This window comes from Strix uralensis, chromosome 26 (assembly GCF_047716275.1).
Source record: "Strix uralensis isolate ZFMK-TIS-50842 chromosome 26, bStrUra1, whole genome shotgun sequence".
Classification (NCBI taxonomy): Eukaryota; Metazoa; Chordata; class Aves; order Strigiformes; family Strigidae; genus Strix; species Strix uralensis.
This window is the reverse complement of record NC_133997.1, coordinates 813,772-830,886: the sequence shown is the minus strand read 5'-3', so window position 1 is coordinate 830,886 and position 17,115 is coordinate 813,772. Positions and strand designations below refer to the sequence as shown.

The window sequence follows — 17,115 nt, the reverse complement described above, 5'->3', positions numbered from 1 at the left end:
GCTGTGACAAATAATCTGAGGCTAAGCTTCCAGGACAGAGGAAATCGTTTTCCCTCTTGAAATTAAAGTTGATGCGTAATGGAACGCAATAAGATGCTTCCAGCGGGAGCGTCGCCAGTTTTAGAGCATCTCGAGTCCCGTTGTGTCTGCTGAACGAGACGGAGGAGGTGAGGGGAGTCATTTCCTAGAGTTCAGGATTTGTAATTTGCATTGTATAATCTCCCGGTCATTTAGCAGCAGATAATTTGTCATGGTTTATTTTAGCTGTTGTGATATTGATATTTATTATGCAAATTGTATTTCCTACTACTTATTGTTCTGCACCCTATGAATACTTAAATTACTATAAACCTTTTTAGTTAATACGGGTTGCCTTTCAACGTGATGTTTGAGCTGCAGTGGGTCATAACGTGCGGTGTTGGACCAGAGGGTCTGCACCGTGTCGTTAAAAGCAGACACACGGCATCGCCTGGTGCCGCGGCGGCGGCCGTTGAGCAGCGCCCGGGTCCCTCCGCAGGGATGGGGGTGCTGGGGGGAGGAATCCGGCCTAGGGACGGGATTGCGATGGCTGCGGCGGGGCCAAACTCCGCGTCTGCAGCGCTCGTGGGGTGGGAAGGGGGCTCCCTCGACGGGGGGGGTGCTCCAAACCTGGCCCACAGGAGCTTTTCCCTGCAGGAAAAGCTTCACGTTTTCCCCGGAGCTGGCAGCTGAGCTCAGCCTGGTTCTGTAGGCTGGGAGCGAGAGGTGCTAAACCTAATCCTAAACCAAAACCTAAATTTAAGCCTAAATTTAAACCCCCTGCTTGCCCTGGGCGCTTTGAACTTCAGGTGGGGCAGAAAATGGGATGATAAAGGTAAAGTGAGGACTCACCTGCCTGGCTTAGCTCGGCATGACCCGATTCATACGGTTACAAATATTTGACAGCCTCTGGGGGGGGGGGGGACACGCGGGCGGCTCCTTTCCCGCGTGGGATAAACCCACCCGGCGGCCGCCTCACGTTTAGCAAGGCCTGGTTTAGCAGGCGGGGGGGGGCAGTGCAATTCGCTCGGGCATTTTACCCAGTTTCGACCCTGTCAAAGCTGTTCCACGGGCGGAAATGTGCGGAAAAGGTTGATTTTTGCCCGGCTGCAGTTCGGTAGCCCCCGTGGCTGCCGGTAGCCCCCCCCCGCCGCGGGGGCTGCCCGGGCTCGGGCTCCCCGCTCCCCCGGAGCCGGGAAGGCTCAACACCGCCTCCAGCGGCCCGGGGGGGGGGCGGACCCCGGGAGGGGGATGCTGGAGGGGGGCCGGGATGGGATGCGGGGGTAGCGGGTGGGGGGATGCTGTGGGGGGGCCGGACCCAGGGAGGGGGATGCAGAAGGGGGGACTCGACCCCGGCAGGGGGGTTGCGGGTGGTGGGGGGGGCTGGCGTGGCACAGGCGCCGGGCGGGGGGACGCCGGCAGGAATCGCGATAGGTGACCGTGGGTCGGAGGAGCTGTAGGAAATGTGGGTTTTTTTGGTCGTGGCTTTTTTTTATTGTGGTGGTTTGGAGTTTTTTTGTGGTTTGGTTGGTTGTTTTTTTTTTTTTTTCAGGACCTAGACCGCGGTTCCGTGGGTCCCAGCGCCGCTGTGGCCGGGCTCCCCCCCTCCCGTGAGCCCCCTCCGTGCCGTTGGGTCGGGGGGGGGGGGGGGGGGGGGGGGTGTGTGTCTGTGTGTGTGTAAGTGTGTGTGTCCGTGTCCCGCCGCTCCCCTCCGCCCCGCGCCGCGCTCCGCACTTTGCCCCCGGCCCCTGGCGGGGGCGTGTCCCGGGGCGTGGTCCAGGGGCGTGTCCCGGGCGCGGCTCCGCCCCACGCGGCGCGCGCATCCCCTCCGCGGCGCGCGGTGGCGAGGAGCCGGCGCGGCGGCAGAGCCGAGCAGGTGCCCGAGATGGCGGGTCCAGCCCAGCCCGGCCGCCCCGCCGCCGCCCCCCCGGGCCTCCTCCCGCTCCTCCTGCTGCTCCTCTCCGCCGCCGCCATCATCCCCAGAGGTAGGACGGGGCCGCCCCGCCCGCGGGGGGCGCCGGCGAGGCCGGGGGGGGGCTGTGGGGGGGTTGTGTGTGTGTGGGGGGGGTGCGTGGGGAAGGGGGGGGGTCGCCCTCAGGGGGTCGCGGTGGCGAGCGGGGGGTGCCCGGGGCTCGCCCGTTGGTCGCGGCGCGGCGGGCGGCCGAGCCGCCCGTTACCATGGGAGCAGCTTCTTCCCGCCGCCCGCGGGCTCGTCAGGCGGCAGCGCAATTAAAAAGTAATTGCCGCGCGCGCCGCCCGCCCGCCCCCCTCCCGACCCCGCCATGTCTGTCTGTCCGTCCGTCCGTCCGTGCGTCCGTTCCCCGCCACCCCGCGCCTCATCCCGGCGGGGGGACGCTGCCCGCGGGGAGCGGGACCTGTTGGAATCGAAGCGCAACTTGCGAAGCGCTGCCTTCCCTCCCTCCTGCCCCCCCTCCTGCCCTCCCCCCTTCCCCCTCCTCCCCTCCCTCCTGCCTCCCCCCCCTCCCTCCCTCCCTCCCCCGGTGGCGGGGGGGGCCCCTGCCCATCGCCGCCCCCGCTGCCGGTGCCTCCGACCCCGGGCGCTGTCGGGGGCGATCGCCCCGCTCCGGAGCCTGCGGATGAAGCGCACGTTAATTGCACGTTAATTAGACGTGACTAACCTGCTCCCCCTCCCCACGCGTGTGCCCCGCCACGCGCGCCCGCTGAAGTGGTGGGGCCGTTTCGGTGGCCCCCGGGCAACCCAGCACCCTCCCGCTCCCGCAGCGAGCCCCGGCGCCGCAGGAGGGACCCGCGCTGGTGCCTGGTGGCTCTGATAAAATATTCCTCCTTAATGCCACTTTATATTTGCAGTGTGTCACCGGGGAGGCACAAGGCTTCATTTTCCGCCTCGCGCGCCGAGAGGAACGAGCATTATTTGCCCGGGACGTTTTGGGCAGAACAAGAGGCCCATTGAGCGCCGCTGAATTTCGCTGGTCGGGAAGGGGGAGACGGGCGCAGGCAGCGGCCGAACAAAGAGCTTTATTCACGGCCGCGCTTTCCCCGCTCTCCCCGCGGCCTTTTCCGTGCGGCGGGCGGCGGGGGGAAGCCGCCGGCGGTTCCAGCTTGTGGGCCCCCTGCGCGCCATCGGCGTCCCCCGAGCGAGGGGACATCGCAGACCTCTCCCGGTGGCCTCGCGGGCTCTCGGCGGTCCCGGGGGGTGACGTCGCTCCCTGCGCCTCCGCGGAGGGGGCCGGGACCGACGGCCGCGAGCCGCCGCCTCTCCCGTCGCAGGACGGGGAAACGCTCGCGTGGCTTCGGCACCGCTCGCCGGTGCCCGGCGGCGGCGTTGGGGCAGCTGGTGCGTCCCCGGTTCCCGAGGGTCTGTCGCGACGTGCTTTTTTGTGGAATTCCCATCGGTTCCGCTCGGTGCGGAGCGAATCGCCCACCGGCTTGACCTGCAGACCCCGCGCTCGAAAGGCGCCTGATTCACAAACAAAAGCCGCGCTGCTGGGCAGCCGCCCTCGCTCTTTGTTTTGCTGTCTGACTCTTGATACCTCGCCGCACGTTTCGAATCCTTTCTTTTTTTATTTTTTTTTTTTGAAGAGCTGCTTGTAGCGAACGGCTGGTACGATACTCCGATAGGGTAAGCCCGTTAATCGCCGCCCAGCTCGCGGGCACGGCGACGCGATGTAGCATGTCGAAGCAGCTGAGGAGAAACAAAAGCCGGGTTGGAGGCTGAATCCAAACGACTGCGCCCGACCTGTGCAGTTGGGCGAAAAGCTCAGCGCAGCGCGAGCCTAGGCTGCCGCGCTCGCAGCGGCGGATAACCGTCTCCTGGGTTTGGCGCTCTGTGGTGAGCGGCAGGATGAACTCCTCAGGCTCCCGCCTTGCTGCCTCTGAGCCGGCGTTCCCCTCGGGCCAAAGGACTCGCTTTGGGTGTTCCCCCTTTCCCCGGCTCTCGCCCTGCGAGCTTCGCCGCTCTCGGGAGGGAAAACCAGCGTCCTGGCAGTAACGTCTGGGGCGCCGGTGGCGGAGCGGGTCGCTCTAAGCGGGGGTCACAGGAACGGCAACCAGCAGTGCCTGGACTCGGCTTAAATGGAGCCGGTAGCTCGAGATGAACCTGTGCGTTCGCGGCGCCTTTTTGTCCGAGCTCAATGCTTTGCAGTTAATTAAACTTCCCACCGCCCCTGCGAAGCAGGGAAGGAGCCGAGGAGTGTCTCTGGCTGACGGGGAGAGGCAGCCGGCCCCGGGCGGGAGCGCAGAGCAGCGCTGCGCGGCCGCTGGCAAAGAGGAACTTTTCCACTGAAGCCGCGGGAGGCGTTTGGAGACGGCGTCGGCCTCGAGCCACAGCCCGGCCGGGCGCGGAGGCGCGAGGGGTTGGACGAGAGGCGGTCGCTGTCGTCGGCTTCGTATCTGCCGCCGTCAAACGAGCCCACATGCGGCAGGCGGGGGGAAGCCCCCCTCGACAGCAGCTCCAGCCTAGGCTCCCCAAACCGGGCTCCTCTGGAACTGCGGAGCGAGGTTTCGAGGAGCCTTTGCGGGCGAGGGAGGCGAGGCTTCTGCCGGGGCTCGGCGCGGCGGGGCTCTGGCGTTGGACAGCACGGGGTCGCGTTCTGCGAGCACGCAAACACCGGCGCAGCGCTGCGAGGAAGGGGCTGGTGCATCGGGGATCCATCTGGGTTGCAGCTTGGGCTCATTTGTCTTGCGTGTAGGCAGTTGAGCGCAGGTTTATAAGCCTGACAATCTGGCTTGGAAGCCACTGCCAAGGCGGCTCCCGGGGATGGCGAGACCGGGAGGCAGCTTGGCTCTGCAGAGAGGAGGGGGCCATGCCGGCCCCCCTGCCCCACTGTCGGGACGCTCCGGGGCACGTCAGCCCCTTGTCCGGGGGCAAGGCAGCAGCGCGTGATGCTGCTCCGGGAGCCCGGGCCTTCTCAGCGGCCGCTCTGCCGACGCTGTGTTGCCGTTTCCTTTGTTTGTCGATCCCCGTCTTGCCGGGCTGTGTAAATAAAGGCGGCTCTCTGGCCGTGCCCCCCTCTGCCCGCGTCCCTGGGCCGAGGGCCTGCGGACCTGGCCTCTGCCCTGCTGCTGGACTGAAAATGGGTCAGGGCTTTAACCCCGCAGCTGCCCGAGGCCGCCTGGCATCGAGCCTTTGGTTCAGCCTGGATGTGCCCTCGCTTTAAACGGACCATTTAAAGGCACCTCCGAACGCCGATGCTCACAAAAAGCCCCGCTTCCCGACGCTGCGTGCAGGCAGATTTTTCTGGATGTTTCTCTTTTAATGCCTGCTTCTCCGGAGATCCTTGTTGTCCTTTTAGAAGGGGTTTTGAGCACCTGGACCTCTTCTGCTTTTTGACAGCACCCAGCAGCGCTCCAGGGGCTCCCTGGATCCCAGAAGCGGGGTCGCCGTCCGCTCGGGGAGACGGGCTTTGAGCAGAGCCCCGGGGCTGCGAGCGCGGCGCGGGCAGCGAGGCTGCGGCGCTCGCTGGAGCTGGAATTCGGCCAGTTGGTAAATACTTCTGCAGGGGTTTAAGAGCACAAGCAAAGCTGGACGCGCCATCTGTATCTCTTCGGAGAAACTGGATGCTACGTGGAGGGGAAAAAAGCAAGTTGTGTTTGTTTCTCCGGGGAATATTGCGCGCTGTTCTCTGGTGGTGCAAACCCACCAGCGCTAAATAAAGAGGCTCTGTTTGGAAACCTGCAATGAAGGAGAGACCTTAGGTGGAATGTTGTAATTATGAGTGGTATGTACTTGTTTAAGTTTCATAAATCAGCTGCTTTCCTGAGGATTTAATTGCGGGCTGCAGCGAGCAGCTGCTGTTGTGGTTAATGGGGAGCTCCACCACAGAACGCTTTGAAGGTCGTCCAGCGTGGGCTTGGACGCTTCGGCGGGCTTGGCTTCGAGGGGAGCGTGCTGGTGAAAAAGGGCAGTTTTTGGCACGTGTGGCAGGCGTTTTTGGAAGGAAAATACCACGAGGCTTCAACCATAACTTTTCTAATCAAAACACAAGGGAGCTCGCCGGCCGGGGCGCACATTGGTGCGTGGTAGCTGGCCCATGGCGCCCCGAGACAAGCTGGCGTGTGTGGTTGAGCCATAGGCTGAATTTAGATAGTCCAGCTTTTAATTTGCAAGTGCAGAAAGAGCCCCAGCTGCGGGCAGCGCGGGTGCAGGCCGGCTCCTCTGACGACCCTTGCCTAGTCTCCGCCTGGTTTCTCTCAGCCTTTTTGCCATAACGACAGTTTTTCTCCCTCCTAGCGCGCGTGTTCCACCTTGACCTCGTCGGTTTTCCCACTCTGTTGCGCATCAGGTTCTCGCCTTAAGTCTCTGTGTGGCCCTGAGTTGGGTGTCGGGGACCCACCGACAGCTGTACGGTGCTGTATGGGACTCTGGAAAACCTGACTTTCAGGTCAATCCGATTCACCCGTTCAGATAAATTACAGCGAGCGATAAAAATACACGAGGAGCCGCAGCGGTTCTCGTAATTGGTGTTGAACTCTTACCACGTGCTCGCCCGCTGTTTGTGGTTGGTGGCTTTCTTCTTGTTTTTAAAGCCCTTGACTGGATTGTACCAGGAACTTTTCGCTGGCCTGCACAACTAGTTATTTGAAACCACCGATGACCCTTCTCAGGGTTGGGCCAGCGTGCTATTTTTACCCGAAGGTTTGGTTTTAATTGATTACGTTCTCCTGCGGTTTAAAAACTTGAGTATTAAAAGCATTCTGACCTTACTGAATTCTCAAGGTGAATCTATTATAAGACTCGAGACCCCACGAAGATGCCGGTATAAAGGATCAAAGCGATACTTAAGCCCATCTCTTTGCTCAGAGATACAAAACTTTGGCGGGCTGTTGCTTAACCAAAAATTCTCTTTAGCCTTGATTTTTTTTTTTTTTGGGGGTATTTTGTTTGTTGCTGGAAATGCTGGCAGCCTCTGCGTGTTGTCCCTTTGCCGACAGTCGCACGTGTGGCTGCTGCGTTCTGGCAGCTTCGTGATGGGTTTGACTCGGTTTTCTCCTCCTGCAGCAGCGCTGCCCGTTTTTGTGGGTGCTGCCTGAATGGTGATGTCCATCTCTCCCCCTCCCCTCTTCTTAGTGGCAACGCCAGCCAGGTGCGAATACTGAAGAGAAAACAGGCTCTTAGCAGTATGTGAGGGCAGGTGCTTTTTGAAGCCCAGGTGTACGTTTGGCAGGGGGAAACATCAGTTATGTTAGAAACTCCCTTTCTGTGCCAAGGCCGGCTGTGAAGTTTGCCCTGAGCGGTTCCGTTACCGGCAGGACGGCAGAACCGCGGTGCTCCCACAGCATTTTTGGGAGTCCCAGGCGAAGCAACGGAGGTGATGGGGACGCTGATCTCCCGGTGGAGCGGGGGACATGCCAGTGTAGCTGTCGGAGCTGAGGGTGCTTGCAGGGCTGGTGTTGCCTCCTAAAGTTGCGCTTGGGCTTAACAAGTGTTGGGTATATGAAACCCCGGGTTCAGGTTACAGCTGCGAATGAACCTCTGTGATCTTGTTGTGTCCTTTTTTAGCAGTGTTAGTAAGCGCGTGAATCTGATTTATAAGCTCTTCAGAGGTCTGCTTCCAGAATGGGAATGTTGCTGTGTTCCCCGAGCCCTCTGCAGCTCCCGGTTGGCCCTCGCTGGGCTGGACTCTGCAGCGCTGCTCCTCCTTTCACAGAGAGTCACTCCAGCGCCAGTCCAACGCCTGGCGACTCTCAGGAGCTTGGTCCTGAGCTACCTCAAAATCTGATGCAGAAAGACACCGTTTTATCAGAGCAGTAACGCTGTTTATAGAGACAAACTTGCCATGGGCAGCGTGAGGCCAACCGGGGCTTGACAGGCTCCAGCGAGAGAAGCCTGGCGGGGCTGTCACTGCGAGCAGCGGCTGCCGGGGGCCCTCGGTACCCCCAGCCTGTGGGACACCTTGGTGACATCTCTGCCTGGGAGGCGGCTGCATCCCAGAGCCCTCACCCGTGTGATTCCAGCACCCCGCCGAGCGTCAGCGTGACAGGGAAGAAGGAAATACGAAGCAGCAAAGCGGTGTTCCCCTCCCTCCCTGGCTCCCCCCGCGCAGTAACAGAAATACGAGTCTGACTCTACAGCATCAAAAGAGAGATCAGAGTAATCGGATCAAGCATGAGAAACTGCTTGTTGCCATTTTTCTGTTTTTAAATGAGGCTGCCTGGCAGCTTCCCTCCCAGAACGCTTTCAAATATTAGTGATGTTAAGCTGTGGAGCTGGGGTTACAGCAAAGTAGGGCTCTGCTGAAACTGGACTAGAAAGAAAACTTTTTTTGCACAGCCTGAGCATTACATGTTGCCTCTGGGCTGGTAGGCTGCAACAAATACCCTCCTGGCCCTTCATTTGTGTCCGAGAGGAGGCATGTCCGTCCCTAACCCGAACTGCGGAGAGAGCACGCTCGCTGGGGGCGTTTCATGGCACTAACACCTCCCGGAGATGCGGCCCGGGACGCTGGGACATCTGTGACCTCGAAGCACGGCGGCTGTCCGGGCAGCCCTGCCCCACCCCGCTGCCCTGCCGTGGCGTGGGGTAACACTGGGGCAAGGGCTGCCCTTGGTGTGCTGGGAGGTGTCAGCCGGACGGCTGGGTCGGACCCGAGGAGAGCTGCTGGCTCAGATTCATGGCTCGGCCGCGAGGGCTTCTCCTCTTCACGCAGGGCTGTCTCCGCCCCGGGCCTGCCCTGCTCGCCGTGCTCCGAGGCATCAGAACAGGCGCTTCCCCGTGAGGCTGCCAAGCTGCAGGGCCTTTGGCTCCCCAGTTGTGTTTGCTCAGGCATTGTACGTGGATTGGACTAATTGGTCGAGGTTTGGCGAGGAATGGCAGCTCTTGTTTTCCTCACTTTGCTGAAGCAGCGAGCGATGCTGAACTTCTTGGTGAACGCTGCAGATAAGATGGTTTCCTTTCAGGCGCGCAGCTCTACAAGATGCTCGTCGGGTCTTTTACAGCGCTGCTTTGCGTTGGGGTTCCTGTTGTGCCGCAGACCATCCGCTGGGGAGGTGAGGCTGGTCTGGGACAGCCCCAAGTCGCTTGAGCGTACGGGACAAACACGGAAAGCCTGTATCGCTCCACGGAGTTGGGTTACGAGGTCGGGCAGCTAATTCTGACTGGTTTCCTTGGGACGAAGACCTGAAATAGTCACATTTAGAGAGATGCTGCTGTAGCTTGGTTGGGTCTGCATTCACATTCTAAGCTATTTTGTGTGAAAACCTGATTTGAGCTGTTTGTGCTCCCAGGGCTTGCCTCTTTAATTTTTGTGTTCGCATTAGTGACCGTGGATGTGGGTTATGCTGTTAGAAGCCCAGCAGAAGCAGGGCAGCTCCTAAGAGTTTCCCCCCCTGCTTTCCCCGGTCTGTATAAACTCAGATGCTCTTTTCAGCCAGCTTGAGGCTAGGCAGCACCACATGAGCTCTTTTTAACGAGAAAGTATGCCGTGTTGTTGTAGGTGTCAGCAGCTTGTTCAGAGCGTTCGTGCCTAGATCACTTTTCCTGCCGCGCTCGGGGAAAGGCTCCTCGATGACTCGGTAACGTCGCTTGGTGCTGAGATCCTGAGCGATGCCGGGGTTTTCATTATCGTTTCCTGCTGACAGCCTGACTGGGCTCCGTGGCGTTGGGTGGAAAGCCGGTTGACAAACATGAAAACCATGAAGGCTTGTCATCGAGTGAGCGTCAGCTTTGTCGCACGGGGCGTCTGGAGGGTGGGTTGGGTTCCGTCGGGCTGTTGGGAGCCAGCCTGCTTTTCCAGGACGGCTGCCGCAGGACAAAACAAAGCGAAGCCCCTGCTTGCCGTGTGAGGCGCTTTCTCGGTGTTGGGGAGAATCTAGGTCAGCTTGACAGCAACTCCAGTCCTCTAGGCAGATCAGTTTTTTTGCCACCCTCGTCTTTTACCATGCTGTGTCGAGCCCGGAGAAACTACGCGCGGTTCCTTAGCATGCGCCGGCCGACGGGGGCTCGAATTAAGTGGGTGTGCAGGAGCGCTGGGGTTTGCAGTTGAGCAGTGGGTATTGTTTGGCCGTAATAAGGTGCCCTGCTGAGCCAGCCGTCATTTCCAGAGCTCTTGGGCAAACTAATCCCCTGCGCGTCGCTCCTCCTGGTCGGGGGCAGTGGAGCGGAAGGGGGTGCCTGTCCTCGGTGGCGGAGGGGGAAGCAGAGCTCCTGCCCGGAGCAGGGTGCTTTGGCAGGCAGCGTGCCGCCCCGTCCCTCGTAGGTGCTTCCAGCTTCTTGTCTGTAGTCACCGCTGGAGCATGGGGGCACGGAAGGATTCTTCTGCATGTGTAAAAACAGCATCATTTCTTCCTTGTCACTTCTGACCTTCATTTCTGAGGCGTTTACCGACTCCTCCCAATGAAGAGTTGGCTGTGTCGTTAGCAGAGTGTATCTGTCGGGTCGTGCTGCACGGCTGCTGCTTTGGGCCGTATTGCGGTTCAGGACCGTTTTTCCTCCTCCTTGCTCAGCTTCTGCTCGGGAAGTGGCTCCAAAAAGAGACGTTACTCATTGACCTGGTAGGCAGAACTGCTGGAAGCGACTCCCACACTGGGGTTTTTGAGCTCTGTCCACATTAACAGGTTCTCATTCGATTTAAAGGTCTTATACTCTTAATCGTTCCATATAATCTTTAAGAGAACGTCCACATTTAATCAACTCTCCCCGAATCCGTGACTGCCAGGTAGTGCTGCTTCAGCATGTGAAGTGCAGTCGTGTCTTTTCATGGTAAGAGCACGGATTAAGGTGGGATAGATAGGGGATTAACACGGTTCCCTTTGGACATCTTCAGGGAAGGGGGGAGGAACTTGTAGACCAGAAATAAAGAAAATACTTGGAGGCAAATCATTTATGGCTACGTAGGAATATACAGAGCCTTGCAAGCAGAGGGTTTATAGCAAAACCAACGATGTAGCTCTTAAATCACTCTGGGAGAATTTCAGCTGCACGATTATAGAATGACTCTCTCCTCCGGGCTCTCTTTGGTAAATTGGATCTCGAATTTTCGAGTACGTTAACACGACGTGTATGTAGAATGCAACTCTGGAAGGTGCGTGGGGTATGGCAGATAAAGCCGTCTCTTTTGGGGGTGCTCTCTCAGTTGTGTGTTGAGGTCGGATAGGTCTGTTGATCTCATTCCTGTTTGAGGCTGGGGAGGTTGTCTTTAGTGAGAGCAGCCCTTAAGTATGATTTCAGTGTTTCCTATAGAATGACTTCTTTTTCTAATTCCTTGCAAGAATAAATGTCTTGTGGACTATTTGTTGTATTCACAGTCCACTATTTCTTCCTCTCCTTCCCACTCACACACCGCAGCCCCCCAAAATCTGACTTCTTTGGGTTTGTGTGCAAGACTACTGGGGCAGAAAAGGAGAACGAAAATAGGTGTCCGTGGGTGCCTGGGGTGCGTTGCTGGCTTGAGTCCAGCATTTTTATTAGCTCCTGGAATTAACCCTCAGGGACTGCTTGGCCCCGAGCAGTGAGGTGGTGTCAGTGGGACAGTGTTGTGCATCCACAGGGACGGACATCCTGAACGGTTCAGGGAAACTGGCAGCTCGTGCAAACAGCAGGCCGTAAAATGGCACAGCATCTTCCAGGTGTTGCTACACCGTGGCAAAAACGTCACGGCACCGGCAGCTGCCCCTTCGGTCGGTCTCTGACGTGCTGCTGCCTTGGTTTCCCGCAGGGGCCAGGGCGCTCGGAGCGGTAACAGGGGGCTGCCAGGAATGGGGGGGCTGGCGGGGCCGGGCTCCGCTGCCTTGCATGGTGAACCAGTGGTACCTCGTTCTCCCATCCTCTCCCCCATGTGACGTATAAATCCTGTCCTAAAGCAGCTAGTAGCTTAAACTGTCCTGCGGTAAATAACTAAGGATTAGTAAGCTATTTTAAGCCTGGTCATCTGCCTCTTCCTGGGGAGAGCCCGGTGGACGGGCTGACCGAGTGGGCTTTCTCCGCTCCGAGGGATGAGAGGATTTGGTGCCGGCATTAACGGGGTGTGGGTGGGTGCGCACGGATGAGGAGGATGTTGGTGAAAAACGATGTGGGCGGTTCCTTGCTTCGCCTGGCTTTCACTGCCCAAAGAGTGAACCTTGTGCTGCAAACTGTCGCTAAATTCACCAGGGAAGCCTTTGGAAAGGCAGCTCTTCTTTGCCTTAAATAAAACGTCTTTGTGGCAGTCGAAGAGACCGGCATCTGTGAAAGATGTGGTCCAAAACAACGTGAAAGTTTTACTAACTTGGTATTTTTGTTGTGCCAAAAAATCAAATTACGTACAGAATAACTTTTCCTTGCTCAGCTGATTTATAAATGTCTAGGAAAGTGCTTGAAACCTCTGTAGAAGTTGCAGTTGAATGAACCAGCTAAAGAGGAATTTTTGTCGGTTTGATAAGCATAATCAAAAGGTCAATCTTGGGAGAAAAGCACCTCTGAAATTGGTATCTTTTCACTTTAAATTGGTTCCAAGGATTTGTAAGGAATTCAATGCCAGGTAGAGAGTAGGTACTGAAGCAGTGTGTCCCTGTTTTTCTGGAAAATGCATGGATCCTGTGGCGTGGAAGCCGAGCTCCGGGGAACTGTCGTGCCTGAGTTGGTGCTGGGTGGCGCGGGCCAGGGCAGGGCTTGGGCTCGGTGCCACGGTGGCCCCGGCTTCCTGCTGCCTTCAGCCATTTCGCCAGCGCTACCGGTGCCTGGTTCTCACTCACCCTGTGTGATTCTGTGTGTTTAGTCTCCTCTTGGAGTGGCTTTTTTCAGCCTTCACTTGTCCAGATTATCAGCATGCAGAGGAGAGCTGACTCGTATTTACATGATTTAGTTGTAAATATGGTAAGTGTTGATAGATATTGTTGTCATAAGTGCTTACAGCTACTGGACTGATTACTGAATTTCTTATGTGAAAATCTGCACAAGCTATGCATACTAGCAGCTTCCCAAGGGAAGTGTGTGGAACGAGCTTGTGGTTTCCGTGGGGAAATCAGACCCTGGATGTGGCCAGAGCGGGTGGATTTATTGGGGAAGAACTGTCGGGTATTGTCTGGCGACAACTGGGGTTCCAGGGCTGTAACGAGGGAAAACCAAAAGGGTCCTGTTCCCTTTTTTTGTGGGAACAGATGCCATGATGTGGTGTAACTATTTGGGGACGATGATATGCGTAGGAAACACCTGTAAGGTTATACACAGGGGGCTCGGGATGAGCGATGTTAATTGTTGCCACTGGGGTTGAAGGAACAAATAACGTTATTTGCTGGTAGTTTCTGTTTAATTGACTAATGCACTCTGCTTGAACTACCCGTGGTTTAATAGTATTACTTCCAGAATGCTTTACATACCCACCTAGATCCCTTGCATTTGCAAATGGGTATTTCTGGGAAATGTCTCTTCAGATGCAAAAAGCCTGGATTTGCCAAAGTCCTCTCCAGGGGGTGTGGATTGTAGCCGGCTCTCCGCAGCCTTAAGACGTGTCTTCACGTTGCCGAAAATCTTTGGTTCTTGGGAATTCCACCAACGGAAATGAAACCTGGGGGGCATAACTTGGGGTTTGGAGATCATTTAAGGTGGTAATGGTTCTTATGTTAAAAACCACAGGGGGAGGGTGAAGCAGGTCGCGAAGGCAGAAGTGTGGACGTGCTGGCAGTGGCTCGAGACACGCACTGCCAAGTAGTCCGAGGTTGTGAGCGGCCTCGTGGCAGCAGGGTCCTGCCCGTCAGGGCCCGGAGGTGCGGTCGCTGCTCAGAGTGTGCTCCACACTGAATTTAGGGCTGGGATGAGGAGCCTCTCCACACCCCACTGTGCTTTTCTGCGTAGCACCAACGGTTAAAGTCTGGCCTGTCTCGCTACAGCTTAGGCCACATGAAGCAAACCTGGGAGTTTGTCCCAGTTCTCGCGGCAGCGTTGTTTCGGAGCCGCGCTGTAGGTGTGATGTGAGAAGCGGCGCTGCCGTGCCCGCTGCTCGGCGGAGGCGTTTCTCAGTTTGGAGCCGCTTTCTTGGGCGTGCAGGCAAGCGGGAAGGAGCCTCTGTTCCCTCCCAGGCCAACCCTGGCTCTTTGGCAGGAGATGGGGTGGCTCCTCTGGCTGAGTAGCCTGGTTCGGTGGTTTGTTTGCCTCTCAGGACTGTTTTGCCTTAAGGGGGGAAAAACAAAATCAGTCTTTGCTTGTGGGGTCAGGGGAAAAGGGAGAATGGGAGCCCCGAGTGCTTAGTATGGGCAGTGTAAGCTTTGCAGAGTCACACATCCAGATGGATTACACGAGGAACTTGACATCTTGTTTAAAAACAAATCATTCATTATGTAGCAATGAATAATCAAGCATTACAGTTTCATCTCTGGAGGTTCCTTTTTTGGTTGAAATTTTGATAGTTCAGTAATTAAAAGCTGAAAGCTATTACACTGTCTACATGTTGATCAATTGGTAATTAAAAAGTTGATGATAGATACGGTATTTCATGGGACTGGTTTGCTACGATCAGATCTCCTTAGTGTGTTTTGAAAATTGTCATTTAACTCGGCGCTTAAGCATTTTTCAATATTCATGGACTATTTCACTTGAATTTTATAAATGCCTTTAAATTAGCAAGATTTGCATATAGTAATTTGAGATCCTAATGGATCACGGGATTTTAATAGGATCTGAAAGGTTGGTTTTCTGCCTGTGTACTGCGACGTGTTGCAGGGCTGTGGCCATGTTCCTCCTCCGGTTACTATATAATTCTTGGGCTGTTGTAGCATTAATTTGCTGTGGCAGATTGCTGCGGCTGGCTTAGCCTGAATTGAAGGCAGATACTTAAGCGTTCTTGAGGTGTGACCCTTGTCGCGAGGTTCCATCCTCGCCAGAGCCAGGCAGCTTTCCTGCCGCCTCTGGGGCTGTGCCTGCTGTCCCGGCGCTGCCTGGGGCCGAAGGGCCGTGGGCTCTGGGGCTGCGGCGTGGAGCGAAGCGCTGGCCCTTCCCTGCAGCGCCCAGCCCGCCGGCCGGCGCGTCGCCGGGGCTCGTGCACGAGCATCGCGGCTCAAGCACAGCCCCGACGCCGGGTCCTCTTCGGGGTGGTGCTGTCGAACGCGTGGGAGGGATTCTGAGGGTATTCGGGGGTCTGCAGGGGGAGAACTGTCACAACGCGGCGTAATTTAAATGGGAGAATTTGGTCAAATTGATCAGTAAAGGGACAAACACTCCTGACAAGTAACGGCGTGGAAAAAGCCAAGAGCCGTGGCGAGCATCGGGACGGCGGGCGGCCTAGGACAGCTTGCCCGGCCTTCGCGCCTCCTGCTTCTTGAGCTTGTGGCTTCTCTGGTCGATGAATATTTGAAAAGCCTGTAGGTCTGCTGAACCCCTCGCAGCCGGGGGAAAGTGGGAGCGAAGTTTGATAACACAATCAGGGAGAAAGCGGCCCAAAATGAAGGAAAACTGTGTTGGTAATGGCCTCCATGATGGAAGATTCATTGCTTCAGGAGTCTAATCTGAGACCAAAATGAAGCCCCAGCCTGGCGCTCTTCAGAGCATAATGCAAGATTTACTGCTCTGCCACACTCCAGAGATTAAAAAGAGCCAAACAGCCACCCTGCAAACCGCCCTTCCTTCACTTGCAAAAACTTAGGGGGAAAAACAAGTTTGTGTTTTAATCCTTGGGAGTAAAAAAACCCCATAGGACGGTTTTGCAGTGTTTTTGCACAGCATGCAGAGTCGTCCTTTTCTGAATGCCCACAGCCCCGCTGCTGGCAGGGAACGAGGGGAGGGGGGGGCTGTTTGGGGTCGCTCTGGCAGCGGAGGCGTGCGATGCGGCGGTGGGGCCACGACTGGAGCTGGACCCGCGGGCTGTGCAGGTGCCGGGGGAGTTCGCCCCAGGGCCGCTGCCGGGTGGACTTTGTGGGTTCCCGGCTTTCCAGCGCCGTCCTTGGCTGGGCTGGCGCGGGGCTGGCAGCGCGCCTGGCCTGAGCTGCAGCCCTGGCACTGGCTGGCTGGGTTTGGCTTGGAAGTGGAGAGCCGTTGGAGATCCCTGCCAACCTGATCTAGTGGAAAATACCTTCCCGTCGCTTAATCTGGCAGTCTGGAGCGAGCCTGGGAAGGCAGGCGAGGCTTCCCGAGCTGCACACCTGAGCCGCTGCCTGCCCGGGGTCACGGGCTGCTGCTCCGCCACGCCATGCCGGGATGCGTCCGAGGGGCCCGACGGCGAAAGCCCCGATCCTGGGCCCCGCGGAAGGGCGAAGCCGTTCCCCGCGCTCACCTCTGGCCGCCGGGACGTCCTCCTGCGCTCCAGGATGGAGCAATCTGTGTCCTCCTGACGCTGCAAGCGCCTGTAATGGCTCCATCCGCCCCGCGGGGACACCGACGGTGCTCGAGACGGCCGATTCCTGCAGGAGATGAAGACGTGAAGCTGGCATTAGCGCTGACGCCTGAGCCGCGTTCTGGAAAGCCCGAGGTTTAAAAAGCGCTCTGTCCTTAGACACTTGTTGCCTTGTGACAGCTGGTTCCAGTAATTTGTTTTTATAGGGCAGTTTGTAGTAAATGAATGACACGTTGAATATTTTACTGAGATTTTAGATTATCTAAAGAATACTTTCCGGTTTACTAATTGGTAAATAATGCCGAGTACATTGATGTTGACATGAGCAAATGGATTTAAAATGGTTTTGAAGTGAGCCTCATTAAAAGATGCTCTAATTCAGTCAACAGGAAATGTCAACTAATGTGGCCGTGCGCGCGCTCTCAGACCAGATTGTGGCAGCGCTGGAGTTTTTACAGGTCTGGATTAATTACAGGCAAATACACCACCGCATGTGGCTCCGGGTAAGTCTCGTTAAACTCCGGATGACAAATTCTATGAGTTGCATTCGTTAGAAGGTGGTCAGTGTGAAAGGTGAGTAATTAGTGATCTTACCGAGTTCCTTTTGGCCTTTGATGAGCCATCCTCAACCAGGTGAGGATGGGGAGGCCTCTTTAATCAATCTTCTCCTGAAAAATACCTAAGAGAAATCAAGCAAGTTGTCAGTGTAGGTAACTGGAAGGTGTGCTCGGGTTGATCTGATGCCCAGTTGAGTTTCTGGAAGATCTGGAGGCAGGCAGTGGTTTGGGAAGGTTCTCTAAACGCTGATTCTTTGTGGTCTGAACGAGCGGAGATGCGAGCTGGCTGCAGCGGGCCAGAGCAGCCCTGCCAGAGCTGGGGA

General features: G+C 57.0%; 1 protein-coding gene across 6 annotated transcripts in view; it reads left to right on the top strand.

The window, feature by feature from the left end:
* Positions 1 to 1,824: 1,824 nt before the first annotated feature.
* The window catches only part of CADM1 (cell adhesion molecule 1), a 161,343-nt gene continuing 146,052 nt past the window's right edge, over positions 1,825 to 17,115 (top strand). For all 6 annotated transcript variants that reach the window (XM_074894860.1, XM_074894859.1, XM_074894857.1 and 3 more), the window contains exon 1: positions 1,825 to 2,003. In XM_074894860.1, the coding sequence (XP_074750961.1) occupies positions 1,904 to 2,003 (100 nt within the window). In that variant the 5' untranslated portion in view covers positions 1,825 to 1,903. The remainder of the gene's footprint in view (positions 2,004 to 17,115) is intronic.